The following is a 22,598-nucleotide window of genomic DNA, read 5'->3' as shown; positions in this document are numbered from 1 at the left end:
GGCCCATGAAGAGGTTGGCATAGGACGGAGCCATCCTGGTTCCCATGGCCGTTCCCCTGATTTGTTTGTAGGTCTGGCCTTCAAAAGTGAAGTAATTATGGGTGAGGATGAAGTTGGTAAGTGTGATAAGGAACGAGGTTTTTGGAAGATCTTCGGGTGGGCGTTGGGAGAGGTAGTGCTCAAGGGCAGAGAGACCATGGGTATGTGGGATGTTTGTGTAAAGGGATGTAGCATCTATGGTGACAAGAAAGGTTTCAGGTGGGAGAGGAGTGGGAATGGATTTGAGACATTCTAGGAAGTGGTTTGTGTCTTTGATGTAGGATGGGAGTCTGCGGGTGATAGGTTGTAGGTGCTGGTCTACCAGAGCTGAGATACGTTCGGTTGGGGCTTTGAAGCCTGCTACAATGGGACGGCCAGGATGGTTCCCTTTGTGGATTTTGGGTAATAGGTAGAAGGTAGGGGTACATGGCTCAGGTGGAGTGAGTAAGTCTATGGAAGCTGTTGTGAGGCCTTGTGAGGGACCTTGGATTTTTAGGATTTTTTGCAGCTCAGTCTGGATGGAGGGAATGGGGTCCTGGGTAACAGCTTTGTAGGTTGAGGTGTCAGAGAGTTGACACAGTCCTTCTGCCACATACTCCACACAGTCAAGTACGACAGTTGTGGAGCCTTTATCCGCCGGGAGGATGACAATAGAGCGGTCTATTTTCAGCTCCTTAATGGCACGGGATTCAGCTGGGGTGATGTTGGGGGTTCTCTTAAGACTGATTACACACTGATGCTCTGCGTAGTGAGCTGCTGCTTGAGAATATACATCAACATATATGTACATGATGTTTCGCAAGCCACCAAATGGTGCATAGATGATAGTACCTTGTACCACTACTAGTATTTTTCTTCCCTGCTCCTCTCACAAATGGAGCAAGGGAAAAATGACTGTATTTATGCCTCCACATGATCCCTAATTTCTCTTATCTTATTTTGTAGTCCTATTGTGAAATGTATTGGTGGCAATAGAATTTCTGCAATCAATCTCAAATGCTGGGTCTCTAAATTTTCTCAATGGTATTTGGTGAAACGAACATTATCTTCCACCTAGCAATTCCCATTTGAATTCATGAACCTACTGGTAACAAATCTAGCAGCATCTAAATTCCTTCAATGTCTTCCTTTAATCTGATGTGGTAGGGTTCCCAGACATTCAAGCAGTACTCAAGAATGGGTCATGTTTTCTTAATAGATGAGCTGCACTTCCCAAAATTCTCCCAATAAACGGAAGTTGACTGTTCGCATCCTGACTGCCATCTTTATGTGCCCATTATTTTTCATATCACTTTTGAACGCTACACCTAGATATTTTATTGACATGATTGTGCCAAGGAGCACACTATTAATGCTGTATTTGAACATTACAGGATTGTTTTTCCTATTCATCTGCATTAACATACATTTTTTTCACATGTAGAACAAGCTGCCATTCATCACGCCAACTAGCAGTTCTCTCTAAGACATCTGTATTCTCCCACAATCACTCAACATTGACGTCTTACCGTACACCACAGTGTCACACGCAAAAAGTCACAGACAGCTACTCACCATGTCTGTCATATCATTTATGTATATGGAGAATAAAAGTGGGGCATTCCTGAAGATACTATTGTCTCTGAGAAACACTTGTCGTCGAGGATAACATCCTCGATGGCAAGTGTTCATCAGAGACTACAGTATCATCAAGAACTTGCCACGGTCATGTGATAGAACCACTTTCATTCTCCATATTTATAAACAATCTGAGGGACAGGATGAACAGCAGTCTGTGATTTTTTACTGATGATGCCATTGTGTGTGGGAAGATGTCATCATTGAGTGACTGTAGGAGGATACCAGACGTCTTAGACGGAATTGCTAGTTGGTGTGATGAACGGCAGCTTGTTCTACATGTGAAAAAATGTACGTTAATGCAGATGAATAGGAAAAACAATCCTGTACTGCTCAAAGCTGTTTATTGTTAATGCACTATATGGATTAAGTTTCTATGATTTGCCAGTCTTTTGTTAATCCATGAAGGTTCTCCTTTGTGATGGGATCTACAGAACCCAATTAATTAATGAACACAAAGCTTGGGGCAAATGTTGCATAATCCACAATATGTGTAGGCAAGCAGTGGAAGAAAAATTAATTAATCGTATGACATTGATAACTGGGAATCCCTACCTTGGGGAAGTTTGGCCAGTGAGTTGCAAGTCCTTTTAGTTGATGCCACATTGGGCAACTTGTGTGTTGGTGATGACAAAATGATGGTGAGGAACACACAATACCCAGTCCCCAAGCAGAGAAAATCTCTGATCCGACTGGGAATTGAACCCGGACCCACTGCTGCACAGCAGTCAGACATATCAACCATTCAGATCAACCACTCAGCTAAGATGTGGATTACACAAGCTGTGGAAGAGAGCATCTACCAGAATCGTAGAGTTAGGAGCAGGGTGAACTCATTGACATTCTACACACATTCTGCACTTTTCATTGTTTGGTCGACACCAGATTTAGTATTTACTTGTAGACTGTGGCACCAGCACCCCTGCCACAACGCCTGTACCTATTTCTGCCTGTTTCTGTCTGCTACACTCTAATAGTTTTTACTCTCCTTATCAATGCCATGTTCACAAACTGCTATCACTGATACCAAGGCAAAATCTTTTTTCATCACTAATAATTAATTGGTGCCATTCAGCCTTTGAGTACAAACTCTCACTACACCTCAGGACTTGGACACTTGGAGGTTACACCTGAGAGGGAGCCCAGTGAGCAGCATCATATTTCACAGCTTGTCTTCCACCAGACACATCCTGAGGCTCCGAGATGACATTCTGTGTACAACATTGGTCCTAATATGTGTTACAGCTTTTGTGCAGTTTACAATGGCAGATGGCAATTCACCCATGCATCAATTCATGCTGCCGTCTGCAAATAGGACAACAAGCTTGTGCACATCTCTTGGCCCGCCTCTGGCAACATCCACAGCCATCTGACACTTTATATTCAACATGTTGGGCATTTTGTGTACAAAAAGATCTCCTAAAGAACCCTAAGATATGGTGGGATGTACTCTCTGCTGTGCCCTTCAAAGTTGTTTTGTGCAGTATACATGTATATTTAGACCCCTGCAAGCCCATAACAGAACTCGTATGAAACTGAGAAAACTGCATATAGTGTGGTCATTTATGCCATCCTGCTATCTTTACTAAGTTTAACAAATCAATATTGTTATTGAAATATCAGACCAATATATCATCTAGCCAAATACAGTTGTTATGGACTCAGCCTTTCATACTCAGGATATAATTTCTCCACAACATGGCTCTTTCGGCCATTGTATTTCTACATCTACATCTACATCTACATACCATTGTGAGATGCATGGCAGAGGGTATGTCCCATTTTACCAGTTATTAGGTTTTCCTCCTGTTCCATTCACATACGGAGCATGAGAAGAATGATTGTTTGAATGCCTCTGTGTGTGCAATAATTATTCTGATCGTGTCCTCACGATACCTACGGGAGCCATATATGGAGGGTTGCAGTACTCGTATATTCCTAGAGTCATCATTTAAAGCTGGTTCCTGAAACTTTGTTAATAGACTTTCTCGGGATAGTTTACGTCTGTCTTCAAGAATCTTGCAGTTCAGTTCCTTCAGTATCTCTGTGACACTCTGCCAAGGATCAGACAAACCTATGACCATTTGTGCTGCCCTTCTCCATATATTTTCAATATTCCCTGTTAGTCCTACTTGGTATGGGTCCCACACACTTGAGCAGTATTCTAGAACTAGTCACACGAGTGATTTGTAAGCAATCTCCGTGTAGAGAGATTGCACTTTCCCAGTATTCTACCAGTAAACTGAAATCTACCACCTGCTTTACCCACAACTGAGCCTACGCGATCCTTCCATTTCATATCCCTACATAGTGTTACACCCAGCTATTTGTATGAGCCGGTCAATTCCAACAGTGACTCATTGATATTATAGTCTTAGGATATGTGCTGCACCAACCCTCCATGCATAAATGATGTTTCTATGTCACATATTTAGAGGTGTTTAAATTTTATTCCAATACTTTATATTCTGAATTTTCCATTGGAAAGTCTTATGCAACAGAACAGTTACCAATATTTTAAAAGGTAGCTTCCCTTATTAATAACATGAAATTTAAACAATCATACTATAACTGAAGCTTTCTGTATGGAAATCATCCCCTAGTTATAATGGAAATTAAAGGTTGCCGTGTCAGATCTTGATAATATAAAGTATATTTTGTTGTAATATTGGCTTTATGGGGCTCTCAGAAGACAAAACAGAAGTATGCTTTGATCTGATGTAACTGCTTAACTGCTGTCATCAGTATTTCTGATAATTTGTCCTGTTGAAAGCATTGTAGTATTTCTGATGACTTGTACCTTTGAGGTTATCCTGAGATTTTGTTTCTGTTTGAGTTGTGTAAAATTATCCTTTGATTTTCCTTCTATCATATGATTTTCCTTCCTTAGTTTCTCAAAGAGTAAATTGAATAGAATACATGGGAAACATTCAACAGTCTTCATACATGAGATGCTAGTAAATTTGAAGAAAATGGTGTATAACCATTGCATTTTACTCGGAAAAAACTAAAGCCAATAAACATGCAGTATCAGCACAATGATACCAAAATAAATGACCCCAAAAGACTAGAAAACTTTACCAATCTGTATTTCAGCAACATTGCTACCAAACTGCAACAGAAGTTCAATAAAACAAAGCATTTACAAATGCTGAACAGAATACCACACACAATGATGCTATGACCAACCACAGCAGAAGTATGCAATCTTGTGAGTAGCCTAAAATGTAAAAATTCAGCAGGCATATATGAAGTACCTATGTGCTTACTGAAGTGCAAAAATCCTACCTATATATAAGAAAGGTGACCCAGAAGTCATAGAAAATTACAGACCAGTCTCATTACTGTCATCCTTTTCAAAAGTCATAGAGACCATAATCAAAAACAGGCTCATGGGGTACTTGAGAAAGTTCAATCTTTTGAGTAAAGAGCAATTTGGTTTCCTGCCTGGTGAAAGCACAAATTCAGCTGTAGCTCATTTCTCAAATGTTATCCTCGAAGCACTAGACAAAGGAGACTACATAACAGGGATCTTCCTTGATTTGACCAAAGCGTTTGACACAGTAGACCACACAATTTTGCTAAACAAACTAAATGCACTAGGAGTAAGAGGAGTAACAAACACGTGGTTTCATTCATACCTGCAAAACAGGGTCCAACAGGTGGAGATCACTCAAACTAACTCCAATTGTACCTTTTCATATCGTTCAAACCCAGAGTACATCAATATAGGAGTCCCCCAAGGAAGTGTGCTGGGCCCAATCCTCTTTTTAATATACATCAATGATTTTCCACAAAGTGCCAAACATGGTGAATCAGCACTGTTTGCTGATGACAGTAACGTCTTAATCAAAGCTGAGTCACCAAGTGTACTCAATGGAAAAGCCGAGGGAACACTTAAGCATCTATGAAGGTGGATAGAGACTAATAAATTAACCCTTAAAAAAAAAGTATTAGTTTACACTTAAACAGAAAACTGAACAGTACCAAGCTAAAAGTTAATAATGAGCACATAGAACGTGTAGCATCAACAAAATTTTTAGACATGCATGTCGACTCTCAACTAAATTGGACCGAGTACCCTGTGGTACTTCAGCATGCTATGCACTTAGGTTAATAAATTCAGTGTGTAGTAGCTCATGTACTAAAAGTGCATATTTTGTGTAACTCCACTCTATAATTAGTTGTGGCATATCCTTCTAGGGATCAACAGAGCAGAACAGACAGACAATATATAAGTTGCAAAAAAGGGCTGTACGAATCATAACGATAAGTAGCAATAGATCCCACTGCATGGAGTTATTCAAATTTTTGGGTATATTGACAGGTCTGTGTGAATACATTTTACAGACAGTAATATACATAAAAAAACATATTGACCAGTTCCCAATAAACAGTTCCATACATGCACATGAAACCAGACACAGACAGCACTTACATCTCTATAGGAAAAACAAATAAAAATCTCAAAATCACATGTTATATAATGGAATTAAATTGTACAACAATCTTCCGTAAGGGATCAAAGACATAATCGAAATAGAGAACTTCAGGAAATCACTAAAAAAAATATCTCTTGGAAAAGTGTTTGTGTACTGTTAAGGATTATTTGGAATTATGTAAATATATAGTTATATGTAAAAAATTAGCAACTGTGTTAAGTGGATTAACGATGTATCTTTATGTTACAATATTCATGAATTCTGATATTGACAATTATAAATTTGTGTACCTGTTGTATATACTTATGTAGTAAACATCCATAAAATCCTGATTGTCTACAGATGGATAAATAAATAAATAAATAGTTATACCATGCAAGTTTTGAGAACAGCAAAATTCAAAAACACCTGAAGAATATGGCAGCAGCAGTCATCAAAATAGTGTGCATAAAATGGAAACAATGTGACAGAACATCTGAAGCTCATAATGACTCAAGCAAACTGAGAAAACATGACAGATCACTACTGACACATTAGATAAAAATTTTAGAATTTCTTGAACACAATCCACTTCCCCCTGAAACAAACTAGTATAAAAGCAAATAGCATAATCATCTGTGGAAAGATACAAGTGTAGAAAATATAGGGTGAGGGCTAGTTGCTTATACAGTGTGTCCCAGGAGAAATGGTCAATATTCTAGGATGTGACAGAATGATCATCTGAAGGGGGAAAAAACTAGTAAACATCTGCTCTATAATACATACTTAAGAGCTATGAGCAGTCTTTCATCTTGGATAGTATGAGACAAATCTCTTCTACTACAAGTTCTTTATGTTACATATTTTGAGAGGTGGCAGTATGAATAAAAACAAGAAAAAATTGTCCAGTAAATATGGACTGTAAAGTGTGTACCTTAACTTGTTCAGTAGAAGTGTTTCACAGTAGTGAAGATGAACAAATGCTCATAGCTCTTAGGTATGTATTGTGTAGCCTGTGTTTACTAGACAATTTTTTCTTGTTTTGGTCCATACTACCTCCTCCCAAAATATGGAAAGCAAAGAGCATGCAGTAGAAGAGATTTGTTTCACAATATGAAAGATGAAGAAGTGCTCACAGCTCTCAATGGATGCATTATAGAGCTCCTGTTTACTAGATTTTTTGTTTAGAATGATTGTTCCTGTCATATCCCTGAATATTGGCCATTCTTTGTATATTATACAAGTAAGTGACCTTGTAAAAATCATTTTTCCACCTTCTAAAAAGATAAAATGAGAGTTAAAACTAAGAGTGAATGAAGAACAAGGATCAGCGAAAGTCACAAGAAAGTCTACCCAACTTCTAGGACAAGAACATCCAGAAAGTCATTTGAATGGCCTAACAAAGAATGGCCCGGGAAGACCTCACCTGAAGAAGACTGCTAGTAGCATACTTCAACACTTGAATGGAAGAATCCATATCACATCATGATAAAAATCACTGGCGACAATAATGACAATGTGGCAATTAATTTATGCTCCATATTGTAATCTGGCAGATTCTTAGAATCTCATTATTATTTTATGGGCTTTATTGGGGTTTAGTTTTGTGTTATTATTAAGATCCACATTATAATGTCTTAGATTTTGTTTTGAGCACTTCAAGACATGAATTAGCCCCTGTATCAGGTAGCGCAACACCTTTTGCCATGGATCAAGTCGTGCACTGCAATCTTGTATGCTAAATTGTCAGTATATAAAACTCATAAATTAAATAATAAACATTGAAATACTACCTTTGATGACTATACATGAACCATTTTGTACTGTTCAGCTTTATATCTTATGATCAACAAAGAGAAGCAAGTTATTTTAACAAATTGTGATCGTAACCATGATACATGAAAATATCTGTAACTAATAGACTGAGAAGCAGTTTAAAGATAAATAGTATTTGAACTACTTTGCTAATGACCACAACTTTTGTAAGAAACTGAAAGGCTACCTACACTATTCCAGAATACAAAACTGTAAGTAATCTAATGAATACCTGCATCTTTGTAGAAGGTCATTACCTTTGGAGAGCACCTACTTGTTGACAATTGTTATGTTGAAAATTTTGTCCCATACTAGGATTCGAAGTCGAGGGCCATCAAACAAATGTACATTGGCAGTCTTATTTACTTGTACCAGAAAATGGTTCTCCAATATTCAGTTGAAGACAGTCATGAATGTGCACTTAGTAATGCCCCTGAACTTTTGGTCCAAGAGAAAACTGAATAAACTAACAAATACTCAGTATAGAAATGTAATTTGTGTAACACATATCTAGAAAACTAAGTGTGATGTGCTAATAGTGTGCTGTGAAACTAACTGGTTCTCTCAAATTCCATTGCTATTCACAACTTAAAGAATTATAATTACACAATCTAAAATCTTCTAAGCTGTTAGACTGCACAGTTCTGCACCTCAAAATTAAGGTCCATGTATTGGGACCTTCTTGAGGAGCACTAACTGAGTGACTGAACAAATACAGTTGCAATCAAAGTTTCATGTTTATGTAAAGAATATTTTACCATATAATATTATAGTAAACTGTTACTGAATAGTTGTTCACTATGCTTTCTTTCGTTTTACATTTAAATCTAGCACAGGCCATCATTGCTGCTTAATGGTGGTTATAACATTCTGTTAGTTTTTTTTTAATTTCCTGTTTTTCTGTGTGTGGTAACTGTTGAGGATATTTTAACAAATCATATTCAATGAGGTTTTGTCTTATTCTGCATCTTCTAATTGCTTAAAATAGAATATATACTCATTTTGTATGGAGCTCTTAAATAGACTAGTTATTACTTTTTTCAAACATTTGAGGTTAAGAAATCATACTGAAATGTGTAACCAGATTATGTAAGTAACTTACCTGGAGTGTAACATAGTAATAATTGATATCAATATAATAGAGGGAAACATTCCACGTGGGAAAAATATATTTAAAAACAAAGATGATGTGACTTACCATACGAAAGCGCTGGCAGGTCGATAGAAACACAAACAGACACATACATACACACATAATAATTGAATTTCATCTAGGGAAATTAAATTTTCTATTGTCAGTTACTTTGACATAAAATGATGTATTTTTTAATCTTTTGTCCACATTTAGTTACCAATAGTAATTCCACGTGACTACACAGCATCTGATCTTGAACCAGAGCACCGTGTTGCATATTTCCGAGAAGATATTGGGGTTAATTTATTCCACTGGCAGTGGCATCTGTACTATCCATTCTCTGGCTTACCAGCTCTTGTCAATAAGAATCGACGTGGTGAGCTATTCTACTATTTGCATCAGCAGATTACCGCAAGGTTGGTATCATTTGCTTACACATAACATTAGAAATAAAAAATACATTTTAATTATTTGCATCGTAATCTATTACTGTTATAATTTCCCACAACTTTATTAGCCAAAGAAAGCTCAGTTTATTTGAGGTAAGTAAAATTTTACATCACTTTGAAGAGGCCATGATTTACAGCTCCTATGAATTTTTGGAAAATCATGGTTTCCATACAGCTGTATTGTCACTTCATTAAACAACAAGCTTGAGTCAGAAACATATACTTCAATTCACATGTTGCTTTATGGCATGATGCTTGTTAATAGTTATGATTTGTCATGCATCTGATTGTGGTGTCACATTGTACCTGACAGTGGTCCATTTCTTACAGACACTGGTTTTTTAATAAAGTTATAATACAGGTGTGTGCAAACCATAATTCTCCAAAAACTAAACAGACAAAAATGGTGTGGTGTCTTGATACTTATTTTGAAATATCAACTTTGTTCCTTTATTAAATTTAGCTAGTATAATCAGAATAGCATTAAGCAATATAGGGATAGTTTATTGTAAAAACTAAGTCTTTTGCATGCCTTTTGTTAATGTATACTTTGAATCATTCCACAATCCTGAAAGTTCTCCTTCTAAATGAGTCTGTGGAATACAGTGAATGAATGAATGAATGAGTGAATCATTTGAACTGAGGTTGACTGGTGTAGAATTCAATGATGGAAAGAATATTTTACAAAATTACCATAGCATCTGCATTTAAAGATGGCCTTTTGACTGAAAGCTTACTTGTTTAGCAGTCTGCTTGTTGTTCCTGTCCCTGACTCAACATATCCACTGTATGGTTAGCAGCAATCTATCCTTTTCATAATATTGTCACTATTCCATCGTGGATTATCCATTGTTTGATTTAGTCTTGGAAATTATCGTTTTCAGACAGACAAACAGACAGACATAACAGTTTTAGATAAAACTTTAAACCACAATAGCTCTTTTTCCATGGTCCAATCTTAATGAAATGAAGCCCATACATTGCCCCAAGTGACGCTCAACTTACCTGTGAAAACCCCATAAAAATTTGTGTAGTAGTTTTGGATATTAATGTGTTCAAACAGATACATGACAGTTTTACAGTTTTATTGTTAGTATATAGATATGTATATGTGCTGCTGCCATATGCCATACAATAAATAAAGAAATAAAACATTATCCCTTTTTAAGCATTTTGGGTATACTCCCTTCCTGCATTACTAAATTTATCTAGAATGTGAAATGGTTTTGCAAGATACACAGTACAGTTTTTTACCATTTTTGCTAATATGCCATCCAAACTCTCTGCATTTTTTTTTTTTTTTTTTTTTTTTTTTTTTGAAGCTTCTAATTCACCTGTAGGTATAAACTTGCAGGCACACCTTTGGAGTTTTCTATTCTCTTTGGTGCTGCTGTGTTTTGTTTCAGAAGTTCCTCCATTACAGTTGTATAGTGCTGATTGCAACTATTACACGTGTGCTGTGGATATATTTGCATTTTTCTAAGACATGTGACTTTTTCCTGTTTACAGATATATACTTTCAGACTGTTTTAGTGATGTCAGAAGGAGTTTGCAGTTCTGGGATTTAGTGGGTAGTCTTCACTTCTCTTATCATCCTACTGTATACTTTCTTCCTGCACCTGTAAGCCTCATGACTGGCCTTTCCTTTATCTTTCTGTTGATTTTCATATATTACAGTCAGTTCATTTCTTGTTTTTATATATATATATATATATATATATATATATATATATATATATATATATATATATATATATATATATATATATATAAACATAATAGAGGGAAACATTCCACGTGGGAAAAATATATCTAAAAAGAAAGATGATGAAACTTACCAAACAAAAGCGCTGGCAGGTCGATAGACACACAAACAAACACAAACATACACACAAAATTCTAGCTTTCGCAACCAATGGTTGCCTCGTCAGGAAAGAGGGAAGGAGAAGGAAAGACAAAAGGATATGGGTTTTAAGGGAGAGGGTAAGGAGTCATTCCAATCCCGGGAGCGGAAAGACTTACCTTAGGGGGAAAAAAGGACAGGTATACACTCGCACACACACACATATCCATCCGCACATACACAGACACAAGCAGACATTTGTAAAGGCAAAGAGTTTGGGCAGAGATGTCAGTCGGGGCAGATGTACAGAGGCAAAGATGAAGTTGAAAGACAGGTGAGGTATGAGCGGCGGCAAATTGAAATTAGAAATTAGCGGAGATTGAGGCCTGGCGGATAGCGAGAAGAAAGGATATGCTGAAGGGCAAGTTCCCATCTCCGGAGTTCTGACAGGTTGGTGTTAGTGGGAAGTATCCAGATAACCCGGACGGTGTAACACTGTGCCAAGATGTGCTGGCCGTGCACCAAGGCATGTTTAGCCACAGGGTGATCCTCATTACCAAAAAACACTGTCTGCCTGTGTCCATTCATGCGAATGGACAGTTTGTTGCTGGTCATTCCCACATAGAACGCTTCACAGTGTAGGCAGGTCAGTTGGTAAATCACGTGGGTGCTTTCACACGTGGCTCTGCCTTTGATCGTGTATACCTTCCGGGTTACAGGACTGGAATAGGTGGTGGTGGGAGGGTGCATGGGACAGGTTTTACACCGGGGGCGGTTACAGGGGTAGGAGCCAGAGGGTAGGGAAGGTGGTTTGGGGATTTCATAGGGATGAACTAAGAGGTTGCGAAGGTTAGGTGGACGGCGGAAAGACACTCTTGGTGGAGTGGGGAGGATTTCATGAAGGATGGATCTCATTTCAGGGCAGGATTTGAGGAAGTCGTATCCCTGCTGGAGAGCCACATTCAGAATCTGATCCAGTCCCGGAAAGTATCCCGTCACAAGTGGGGCACTTTTGGGGTTCTTCTGTGGAAGGTTCCGGGTTTGAGGAGATGAGGATGTGGCTCTGGTTATTTGCTTCTGTACCAGGTCGGGAGGGTAGTTACGGGATGCAAAAGCTGTTTTCAGGTTGTTGGTGTAATGATTCAAGGATTCCGGACTGGAGCAGATTCGTTTGCCACGAAGACCAAGGCTGTAGGGAAGGGACCGTTTGATGTGGAATGGGTGGCAGCTGTCATAATGGAGGTACTGTTGCTTGTTGGTGGGTTTAATGTGGACGGACGTGTGAAGCTGGCCATTGGACAGGTGGAGGTCAACGTCAAGGAAAGTGGCATGGGATTTGGAGTAGGACCAGGTGAATCTGATGGAACCAAAGGAGTTAAGGTTGGAGAGGAAATTCTGGAGTTCTTCTTCACTGTGAGTCCAGATCACGAAAATGTCATCAATAAATCTGTACCAAACTTCGGGTTGGCAGGCCTGGGTAACCAGGAAGGCTTCCTCTAAGCGACCCATGAATAGGTTGGCATACGAGGGGGCCATCCTGGTACCCATGGCTGTTCCCTTTAATTGTTGGTATACTTTCTCAAACGCCTGGAATCCCTACCCAGTCTGTTACCCCCGGAAACCATCCTTGTAACCATTGATGCCACTTCCTTATACACAAATATTCCGCATGTCCAGGGCCTCGCTGCGATGGAGCACTTCCTTTCACGCCGATCACCTGCCGCCCTACCTAAAACCTCTTTCCTCATTACCTTAGCCAGCTTCATCCTGACCCACAACTTCTTCACTTTTGAAGGCCAGACATACCAACAATTAAAGGGAACAGCCATGGGTACCAGGATGGCCCCCTCGTATGCCAACCTATTCATGGGTCGCTTAGAGGAAGCCTTCCTGGTTACCCAGGCCTGCCAACCCGAAGTTTGGTACAGATTTATTGATGACATTTTCGTGATCTGGACTCACAGTGAAGAAGAACTCCAGAATTTCCTCTCCAACCTTAACTCCTTTGGTTCCATCAGATTCACCTGGTCCTACTCCAAATCCCATGCCACTTTCCTTGACGTTGACCTCCACCTGTCCAATGGCCAGCTTCACACGTCCGTCCACATTAAACCCACCAACAAGCAACAGTACCTCCATTATGACAGCTGCCACCCATTCCACATCAAACGGTCCCTTCCCTACAGCCTTGGTCTTCGTGGCAAACGAATCTGCTCCAGTCCGGAATCCTTGAACCATTACACCAACAACCTGAAAACAGCTTTTGCATCCCGTAACTACCCTCCCGACCTGGTACAGAAGCAAATAACCAGAGCCACATCCTCATCTCCTCAAACCCGGAACCTTCCACAGAAGAACCCCAAAAGTGCCCCACTTGTGACGGGATACTTTCCGGGACTGGATCAGATTCTGAATGTGGCTCTCCAGCAGGGATACGACTTCCTCAAATCCTGCCCTGAAATGAGATCCATCCTTCATGAAATCCTCCCCACTCCACCAAGAGTGTCTTTCCGCCGTCCACCTAACCTTCGCAACCTCTTAGTTCATCCCTATGAAATCCCCAAACCACCTTCCCTACCCTCTGGCTCCTACCCCTGTAACCGCCCCCGGTGTAAAACCTGTCCCATGCACCCTCCCACCACCACCTATTCCAGTCCTGTAACCCGGAAGGTATACACGATCAAAGGCAGAGCCACGTGTGAAAGCACCCACGTGATTTACCAACTGACCTGCCTACACTGTGAAGCGTTCTATGTGGGAATGACCAGCAACAAACTGTCCATTCGCATGAATGGACACAGGCAGACAGTGTTTGTTGGTAATGAGGATCACCCTGTGGCTACATCTCTGCCCAAACTCTTTGCCTTTACAAATGTCTGCTTGTGTCTGTGTATGTGTGGATGGATATGTGTGTGTGTGCGAGTGTATACCTGTCCTTTTTTCCCCCTAAGGTAAGTCTTTCCGCTCCCGGGATTGGAATGACTCCTTACCCTCTCCCTTAAAACCCATATCCTTTTGTCTTTCCTTCTCCTTCCCTCTTTCCTGACGAGGCAACCATTGGTTGCGAAAGCTAGAATTTTGTGTGTATGTTTGTGTTTGTTTGTGTGTCTATCGACCTGCCAGCGCTTTTGTTTGGTAAGTTTCATCATCTTTCTTTTTAGATATATTTTTCCCACGTGGAATGTTTCCCTCTATTATGTTCATATCATTAATTTGAAGCCAACAATCACGTTTGTTATTGTTATCGTTATTGTTATTGTCACTGTTACATTTCGAAGTCTTTTCTGTCGTCTTATTTCCTCCTTCTGTTTTTGCCAGCAGTTTCACTTTCTATTCACCTTCTCCCTTTTTTACCGTAATCCAGTATACAATTTTATCCCGTCGATATACACTCAATAATACGTAATAATACGTAAATCACTTCGAAACCATAACCAAAAAAAAAAAAAAAATTTTTTTTTTCCCGCTTTGCTGCTATAAAATCCACCGTTTCCAGTCCACAAACAGTTCCTTTTAGCTATTAAACAACCCTTTCGGCAGTTTTAATAACTTTTGCTTTATTTCCATTTCCGTTTTTCTCACATCACCGATCATTTTTAGCCGCTTCCCACAGGTTTTAACGTCATTATTTCTTCATCAAACAATTGTTAGCTTCATTTCCATAATCTGCCACCACCAAACCACTCCTTTTAATACATCCTCACGTAGTTTTTTCGAAATTTTCCCGAATTTCTCCACCCTTTAACGTGTTTTGGCGGCAACACAACCACCTAACCTTTATGCACATCATTATCTACCTACACAAGTTCACCACAGGATCAACATAGCCCAGCCCTAACCAACCCTTTTTCGCCTTTTTTCACACCAGATCTCCATTTGCTTTCTAATTTTACCTTTATCTCTCCCCATATATTTTTTCATATTTATTTTCATTTTCATTTCAGCCTCGTGTTCCACTTTCCACCTTCTAGTACCATGTCACCCTCACAACACCTTCACAACGACCCCATTAAGTTTTATTTACATTCCCTCCGCAAACATGCCTTCGCCCTAGCCAGATTACACTCCCATATTTTATTTTCTCAGGCTTGTCTGACATTTGGCATCACCCCCAAAGGCCTCACACTTAAAGTTCCCATCTCTGGCTGCAACCCTTCTTTCCATCAGTCCCTATACCAGTTCCAAACCAAACAATCCATTGCCCTCACCCACCTAATCCTTCACCTACACATCCACTCAGCCAATCAACACGCCCATCAACTCCTATCCTTTATAAAAATCCTCAATCTTTCCTCTCCCACATCCACACCTGTTGTTCAGAGCATCCTCCTACAGGCCAACCGCAAATTAGAACAGCATGCCACCCTCCACCTTAAAAAACTATCCAATCTCCTGGTTTCCCACCTCCGGAAAGGCAACTCACTCACCCTTCACAACCTTTCCAGCAAACCTCAACCTCCTCTCATTGCACACAAACCCAGTCTCTCCCATCTACTCAATCTCCCACTTCCAGCTCCACTCCCTCCAAAACCTCAAAATTCCAATCAACGCAATCTGGAACCACAACACCCCAATTCAGTAGTTAACCTTTCCTCCAAACCTCTCTCCCAATCCGAAACCTCTGTCCTATCCAAAGGCCTCACCTTCAGCCCCACTCCCAGATTTAACCAAACAGCCCTCGTCAAAGATTTACTGTCCTACACCCGTACTCTCTGCTGGAAATATCACTTTGCCACGAAGAAAAATGATCCTACTCCTAATGATCGAATTCCCCAAGACACTATCCAAATTGAACCATGCCTGGAACAGTTCCGTCCTCCGTCACAGCGGGACCCACCTCCTCTTCCTCAAAATCACCCTCTCCTAACCTTCCAGGAATTTCTGACTTCCAGCCTTGCCTCTCAATCCTTCTTAAAAAACCTTAATCCTACTCCCAACATCACCACTGCTGAAGCCCAGGCTATCCGTGATCTGAAGGCTGACCGATCCATCGTCATTCTTCCGGCGGACAAGGGTTCCACAACTGTGGTACTTGATCGTCGGGAGTATGTGGCTGAGGGACTGCGTCAGCTTTCAGACAACACTACTTACAAAGTTTGCCAAGGCAATCCCATTCCTGATGTCCAGGCGGAGCTTCAAGGAATCCTCAGAACCTTAGGCCCCCTACAAAACCTTTCACCCGACTCCATCAACCTCCTGACCCCACCAACACCCCGCACCCCTACCTTCTACCTTCTTCCCAAAATTCACAAACCCAATCATCCCGGCCGTCCCATTGTAGCTGGTTACCAAGCCCCCACCGAACGCATCTCTGCCTACGTAGATCAACACCTTCAACCCATTACATGCAGTCTCCCATCCTTCATCAAAGACACCAACCACTTTCTCAAACGCCTGGAATCCCTACTCAGTCTGTTACCCCCGGAAACCATCCTTGTAACCATTGATGCCACTTCCTTATACACAAATATTCCGCATGTCCAGGGCCTCGCTGCGATGGAGCACTTCCTTTCACGCCGATCACCTGCCGCCCTACCTAAAACCTCTTTCCTCATTACCTTAGCCAGCTTCATCCTGACCCACAACTTCTTCACTTTTGAAGGCCAGACATACCAACAATTAAAGGGAACAGCCATGGGTACCAGGATGGCCCCCTCGTATGCCAACCTATTCATGGGTCGCTTAGAGGAAGCCTTCCTGGTTACCCAGGCCTGCCAACCCGAAGTTTGGTACAGATTTATTGATGACATTTTCGTGATCTGGACTCACAGTGAAGAAGAACTCCAGAATTTCCTCTCCAACCTTAACTCCTTTGGTTCCATCAGATTCACCTGGTCCTACTCCAAATCCCATGCCACTTTCCTTGACGTTGACCTCCACCTGTCCAATGGCCAGCTTCACACGTCCGTCCACATTAAACCCACCAACAAGCAACAGTACCTCCATTATGACAGCTGCCACCCATTCCACATCAAACGGTCCCTTCCCTACAGCCTTGGTCTTCGTGGCAAACGAATCTGCTCCAGTCCGGAATCCTTGAACCATTACACCAACAACCTGAAAACAGCTTTTGCATCCCGTAACTACCCTCCCGACCTGGTACAGAAGCAAATAACCAGAGCCACATCCTCATCTCCTCAAACCCGGAACCTTCCACAGAAGAACCCCAAAAGTGCCCCACTTGTGACGGGATACTTTCCGGGACTGGATCAGATTCTGAATGTGGCTCTCCAGCAGGGATACGACTTCCTCAAATCCTGCCCTGAAATGAGATCCATCCTTCATGAAATCCTCCCCACTCCACCAAGAGTGTCTTTCCGCCGTCCACCTAACCTTCGCAACCTCTTAGTTCATCCCTATGAAATCCCCAAACCACCTTCCCTACCCTCTGGCTCCTACCCCTGTAACCGCCCCCGGTGTAAAACCTGTCCCATGCACCCTCCCACCACCACCTATTCCAGTCCTGTAACCCGGAAGGTATACACGATCAAAGGCAGAGCCACGTGTGAAAGCACCCACGTGATTTACCAACTGACCTGCCTACACTGTGAAGCGTTCTATGTGGGAATGACCAGCAACAAACTGTCCATTCGCATGAATGGACACAGGCAGACAGTGTTTGTTGGTAATGAGGATCACCCTGTGGCTACATCTCTGCCCAAACTCTTTGCCTTTACAAATGTCTGCTTGTGTCTGTGTATGTGTGGATGGATATGTGTGTGTGTGCGAGTGTATACCTGTCCTTTTTTCCCCCTAAGGTAAGTCTTTCCGCTCCCGGGATTGGAATGACTCCTTACCCTCTCCCTTAAAACCCATATCCTTTTGTCTTTCCTTCTCCTTCCCTCTTTCCTGACGAGGCAACCATTGGTTGCGAAAGCTAGAATTTTGTGTGTATGTTTGTGTTTGTTTGTGTGTCTATCGACCTGCCAGCGCTTTTGTTTGGTAAGTTTCATCATCTTTCTTTTTAGATATATTTTTCCCACGTGGAATGTTTCCCTCTATTATGTTCATATCATTAATTTGAAGCCAACAATCACGTTTGTTATTGTTATCGTTATTGTTATTGTCACTGTTACATTTCGAAGTCTTTTCTGTCGTCTTATTTCCTCCTTCTGTTTTTGCCAGCAGTTTCACTTTCTATTCACCTTCTCCCTTTTTTACCGTAATCCAGTATACAATTTTATCCCGTCGATATACACTCAATAATACGTAATAATACGTAAATCACTTCGAAACCATAACCAAAAAAAAAAAAAAAATTTTTTTTTTCCCGCTTTGCTGCTATAAAATCCACCGTTTCCAGTCCACAAACAGTTCCTTTTAGCTATTAAACAACCCTTTCGGCAGTTTTAATAACTTTTGCTTTATTTCCATTTCCGTTTTTCTCACATCACCGATCATTTTTAGCCGCTTCCCACAGGTTTTAACGTCATTATTTCTTCATCAAACAATTGTTAGCTTCATTTCCATAATCTGCCACCACCAAACCACTCCTTTTAATACATCCTCACGTAGTTTTTTCGAAATTTTCCCGAATTTCTCCACCCTTTAACGTGTTTTGGCGGCAACACAACCACCTAACCTTTATGCACATCATTATCTACCTACACAAGTTCACCACAGGATCAACATAGCCCAGCCCTAACCAACCCTTTTTCGCCTTTTTTCACACCAGATCTCCATTTGCTTTCTAATTTTACCTTTATCTCTCCCCATATATTTTTTCATATTTATTTTCATTTTCATTTCAGCCTCGTGTTCCACTTTCCACCTTCTAGTACCATGTCACCCTCACAACACCTTCACAACGACCCCATTAAGTTTTATTTACATTCCCTCCGCAAACATGCCTTCGCCCTAGCCAGATTACACTCCCATATTTTATTTTCTCAGGCTTGTCTGACATTTGGCATCACCCCCAAAGGCCTCACACTTAAAGTTCCCATCTCTGGCTGCAACCCTTCTTTCCATCAGTCCCTATACCAGTTCCAAACCAAACAATCCATTGCCCTCACCCACCTAATCCTTCACCTACACATCCACTCAGCCAATCAACACGCCCATCAACTCCTATCCTTTATAAAAATCCTCAATCTTTCCTCTCCCACATCCACACCTGTTGTTCAGAGCATCCTCCTACAGGCCAACCGCAAATTAGAACAGCATGCCACCCTCCACCTTAAAAAACTATCCAATCTCCTGGTTTCCCACCTCCGGAAAGGCAACTCACTCACCCTTCACAACCTTTCCAGCAAACCTCAACCTCCTCTCATTGCACACAAACCCAGTCTCTCCCATCTACTCAATCTCCCACTTCCAGCTCCACTCCCTCCAAAACCTCAAAATTCCAATCAACGCAATCTGGAACCACAACACCCCAATTCAGTAGTTAACCTTTCCTCCAAACCTCTCTCCCAATCCGAAACCTCTGTCCTATCCAAAGGCCTCACCTTCAGCCCCACTCCCAGATTTAACCAAACAGCCCTCGTCAAAGATTTACTGTCCTACACCCGTACTCTCTGCTGGAAATATCACTTTGCCACGAAGAAAAATGATCCTACTCCTAATGATCGAATTCCCCAAGACACTATCCAAATTGAACCATGCCTGGAACAGTTCCGTCCTCCGTCACAGCGGGACCCACCTCCTCTTCCTCAAAATCACCCTCTCCTAACCTTCCAGGAATTTCTGACTTCCAGCCTTGCCTCTCAATCCTTCTTAAAAAACCTTAATCCTACTCCCAACATCACCACTGCTGAAGCCCAGGCTATCCGTGATCTGAAGGCTGACCGATCCATCGTCATTCTTCCGGCGGACAAGGGTTCCACAACTGTGGTACTTGATCGTCGGGAGTATGTGGCTGAGGGACTGCGTCAGCTTTCAGACAACACTACTTACAAAGTTTGCCAAGGCAATCCCATTCCTGATGTCCAGGCGGAGCTTCAAGGAATCCTCAGAACCTTAGGCCCCCTACAAAACCTTTCACCCGACTCCATCAACCTCCTGACCCCACCAACACCCCGCACCCCTACCTTCTACCTTCTTCCCAAAATTCACAAACCCAATCATCCCGGCCGTCCCATTGTAGCTGGTTACCAAGCCCCCACCGAACGCATCTCTGCCTACGTAGATCAACACCTTCAACCCATTACATGCAGTCTCCCATCCTTCATCAAAGACACCAACCACTTTCTCAAACGCCTGGAATCCCTACTCAGTCTGTTACCCCCGGAAACCATCCTTGTAACCATTGATGCCACTTCCTTATACACAAATATTCCGCATGTCCAGGGCCTCGCTGCGATGGAGCACTTCCTTTCACGCCGATCACCTGCCGCCCTACCTAAAACCTCTTTCCTCATTACCTTAGCCAGCTTCATCCTGACCCACAACTTCTTCACTTTTGAAGGCCAGACATACCAACAATTAAAGGGAACAGCCATGGGTACCAGGATGGCCCCCTCGTATGCCAACCTATTCATGGGTCGCTTAGAGGAAGCCTTCCTGGTTACCCAGGCCTGCCAACCCGAAGTTTGGTACAGATTTATTGATGACATTTTCGTGATCTGGACTCACAGTGAAGAAGAACTCCAGAATTTCCTCTCCAACCTTAACTCCTTTGGTTCCATCAGATTCACCTGGTCCTACTCCAAATCCCATGCCACTTTCCTTGACGTTGACCTCCACCTGTCCAATGGCCAGCTTCACACGTCCGTCCACATTAAACCCACCAACAAGCAACAGTACCTCCATTATGACAGCTGCCACCCATTCCACATCAAACGGTCCCTTCCTTACAGCCTTGGTCTTCGTGGCAAACGAATCTGCTCCAGTCCGGAATCCTTGAACCATTACGCCAACAACCTGAAAACAGCTTTTGCATCCCGTAACTACCCTCCCGACCTGGTACAGAACCAGAGCCACATCCTCATCTCCTCAAACCCGGAACCTTCCACAGAAGAACCCCAAAAGTGCCCCACTTGTGACGGGATACTTTCCGGGACTGGATCAGATTCTGAATGTGGCTCTCCAGCAGGGATACGACTTCCTCAAATCCTGCCCTGAAATGAGATCCATCCTTCATGAAATCCTCCCCACTCCACCAAGAGTGTCTTTCCGCCGTCCACCTAACCTTCGCAACCTCTTAGTTCATCCCTATGAAATCCCCAAACCACCTTCCCTACCCTCTGGCTCCTACCCCTGTAACCGCCCCCGGTGTAAAACCTGTCCCATGCACCCTCCCACCACCACCTATTCCAGTTCTGTAACCCGGAAGGTATACACGATCAAAGGCAGAGCCACGTGTGAAAGCACCCATGTGATTTACAAACTGACCTGCCTACACTGTGAAGCGTTCTATGTGGGAATGACCAGCAACAAACTGTCCATTCGCATGAATGGACACAGGCAGACAGTGTTTGTTGGTAATGAGGATCACCCTGTGGCTACATCTCTGCCCAAACTCTTTGCCTTTACAAATGTCTGCTTGTGTCTGTGTATGTGTGGATGGATATGTGTGTGTGTGCGAGTGTATACCTGTCCTTTTTTCCCCCTAAGGTAAGTCTTTCCGCTCCCGGGATTGGAATGACTCCTTACCCTCTCCCTTAAAACCCATATCCTTTTGTCTTTCCTTCTCCTTCCCTCTTTCCTGACGAGGCAACCATTGGTTGCGAAAGCTAGAATTTTGTGTGTATGTTTGTGTTTGTTTGTGTGTCTATCGACCTGCCAGCGCTTTTGTTTGGTAAGTTTCATCATCTTTCTTTTTAGATATATTTTTCCCACGTGGAATGTTTCCCTCTATTATGTTCATATCATTAATTTGAAGCCAACAATCACGTTTGTTATTGTTATCGTTATTGTTATTGTCACTGTTACATTTCGAAGTCTTTTCTGTCGTCTTATTTCCTCCTTCTGTTTTTGCCAGCAGTTTCACTTTCTATTCACCTTCTCCCTTTTTTACCGTAATCCAGTATACAATTTTATCCCGTCGATATACACTCAATAATACGTAATAATACGTAAATCACTTCGAAACCATAACCAAAAAAAAAAAAAAAATTTTTTTTTTCCCGCTTTGCTGCTATAAAATCCACCGTTTCCAGTCCACAAACAGTTCCTTTTAGCTATTAAACAACCCTTTCGGCAGTTTTAATAACTTTTGCTTTATTTCCATTTCCGTTTTTCTCACATCACCGATCATTTTTAGCCGCTTCCCACAGGTTTTAACGTCATTATTTCTTCATCAAACAATTGTTAGCTTCATTTCCATAATCTGCCAC

At 41.6% G+C, this 22,598-nt stretch overlaps 1 protein-coding gene across 1 annotated transcript in view; it reads left to right on the top strand.

Annotated features, from left to right (window-relative positions):
• The window catches only part of LOC126419371 (phenoloxidase 2-like), a 118,407-nt gene that overhangs the window by 31,770 nt on the left and 64,039 nt on the right, over positions 1 to 22,598 (top strand). The window contains exon 5 of the mRNA XM_050086559.1: positions 9,241 to 9,443. Coding sequence (XP_049942516.1) covers positions 9,241 to 9,443 — 203 coding nt within the window. The remainder of the gene's footprint in view (positions 1 to 9,240; positions 9,444 to 22,598) is intronic.

This window comes from Schistocerca serialis, chromosome 9 (genome assembly GCF_023864345.2).
Source record: "Schistocerca serialis cubense isolate TAMUIC-IGC-003099 chromosome 9, iqSchSeri2.2, whole genome shotgun sequence".
Lineage (NCBI taxonomy): Eukaryota > Metazoa > Arthropoda > Insecta > Orthoptera > Acrididae > Schistocerca > Schistocerca serialis.
Note: the sequence above shows the minus strand (reverse complement) of the source record. Positions and strands in the feature narration are given on the sequence as shown.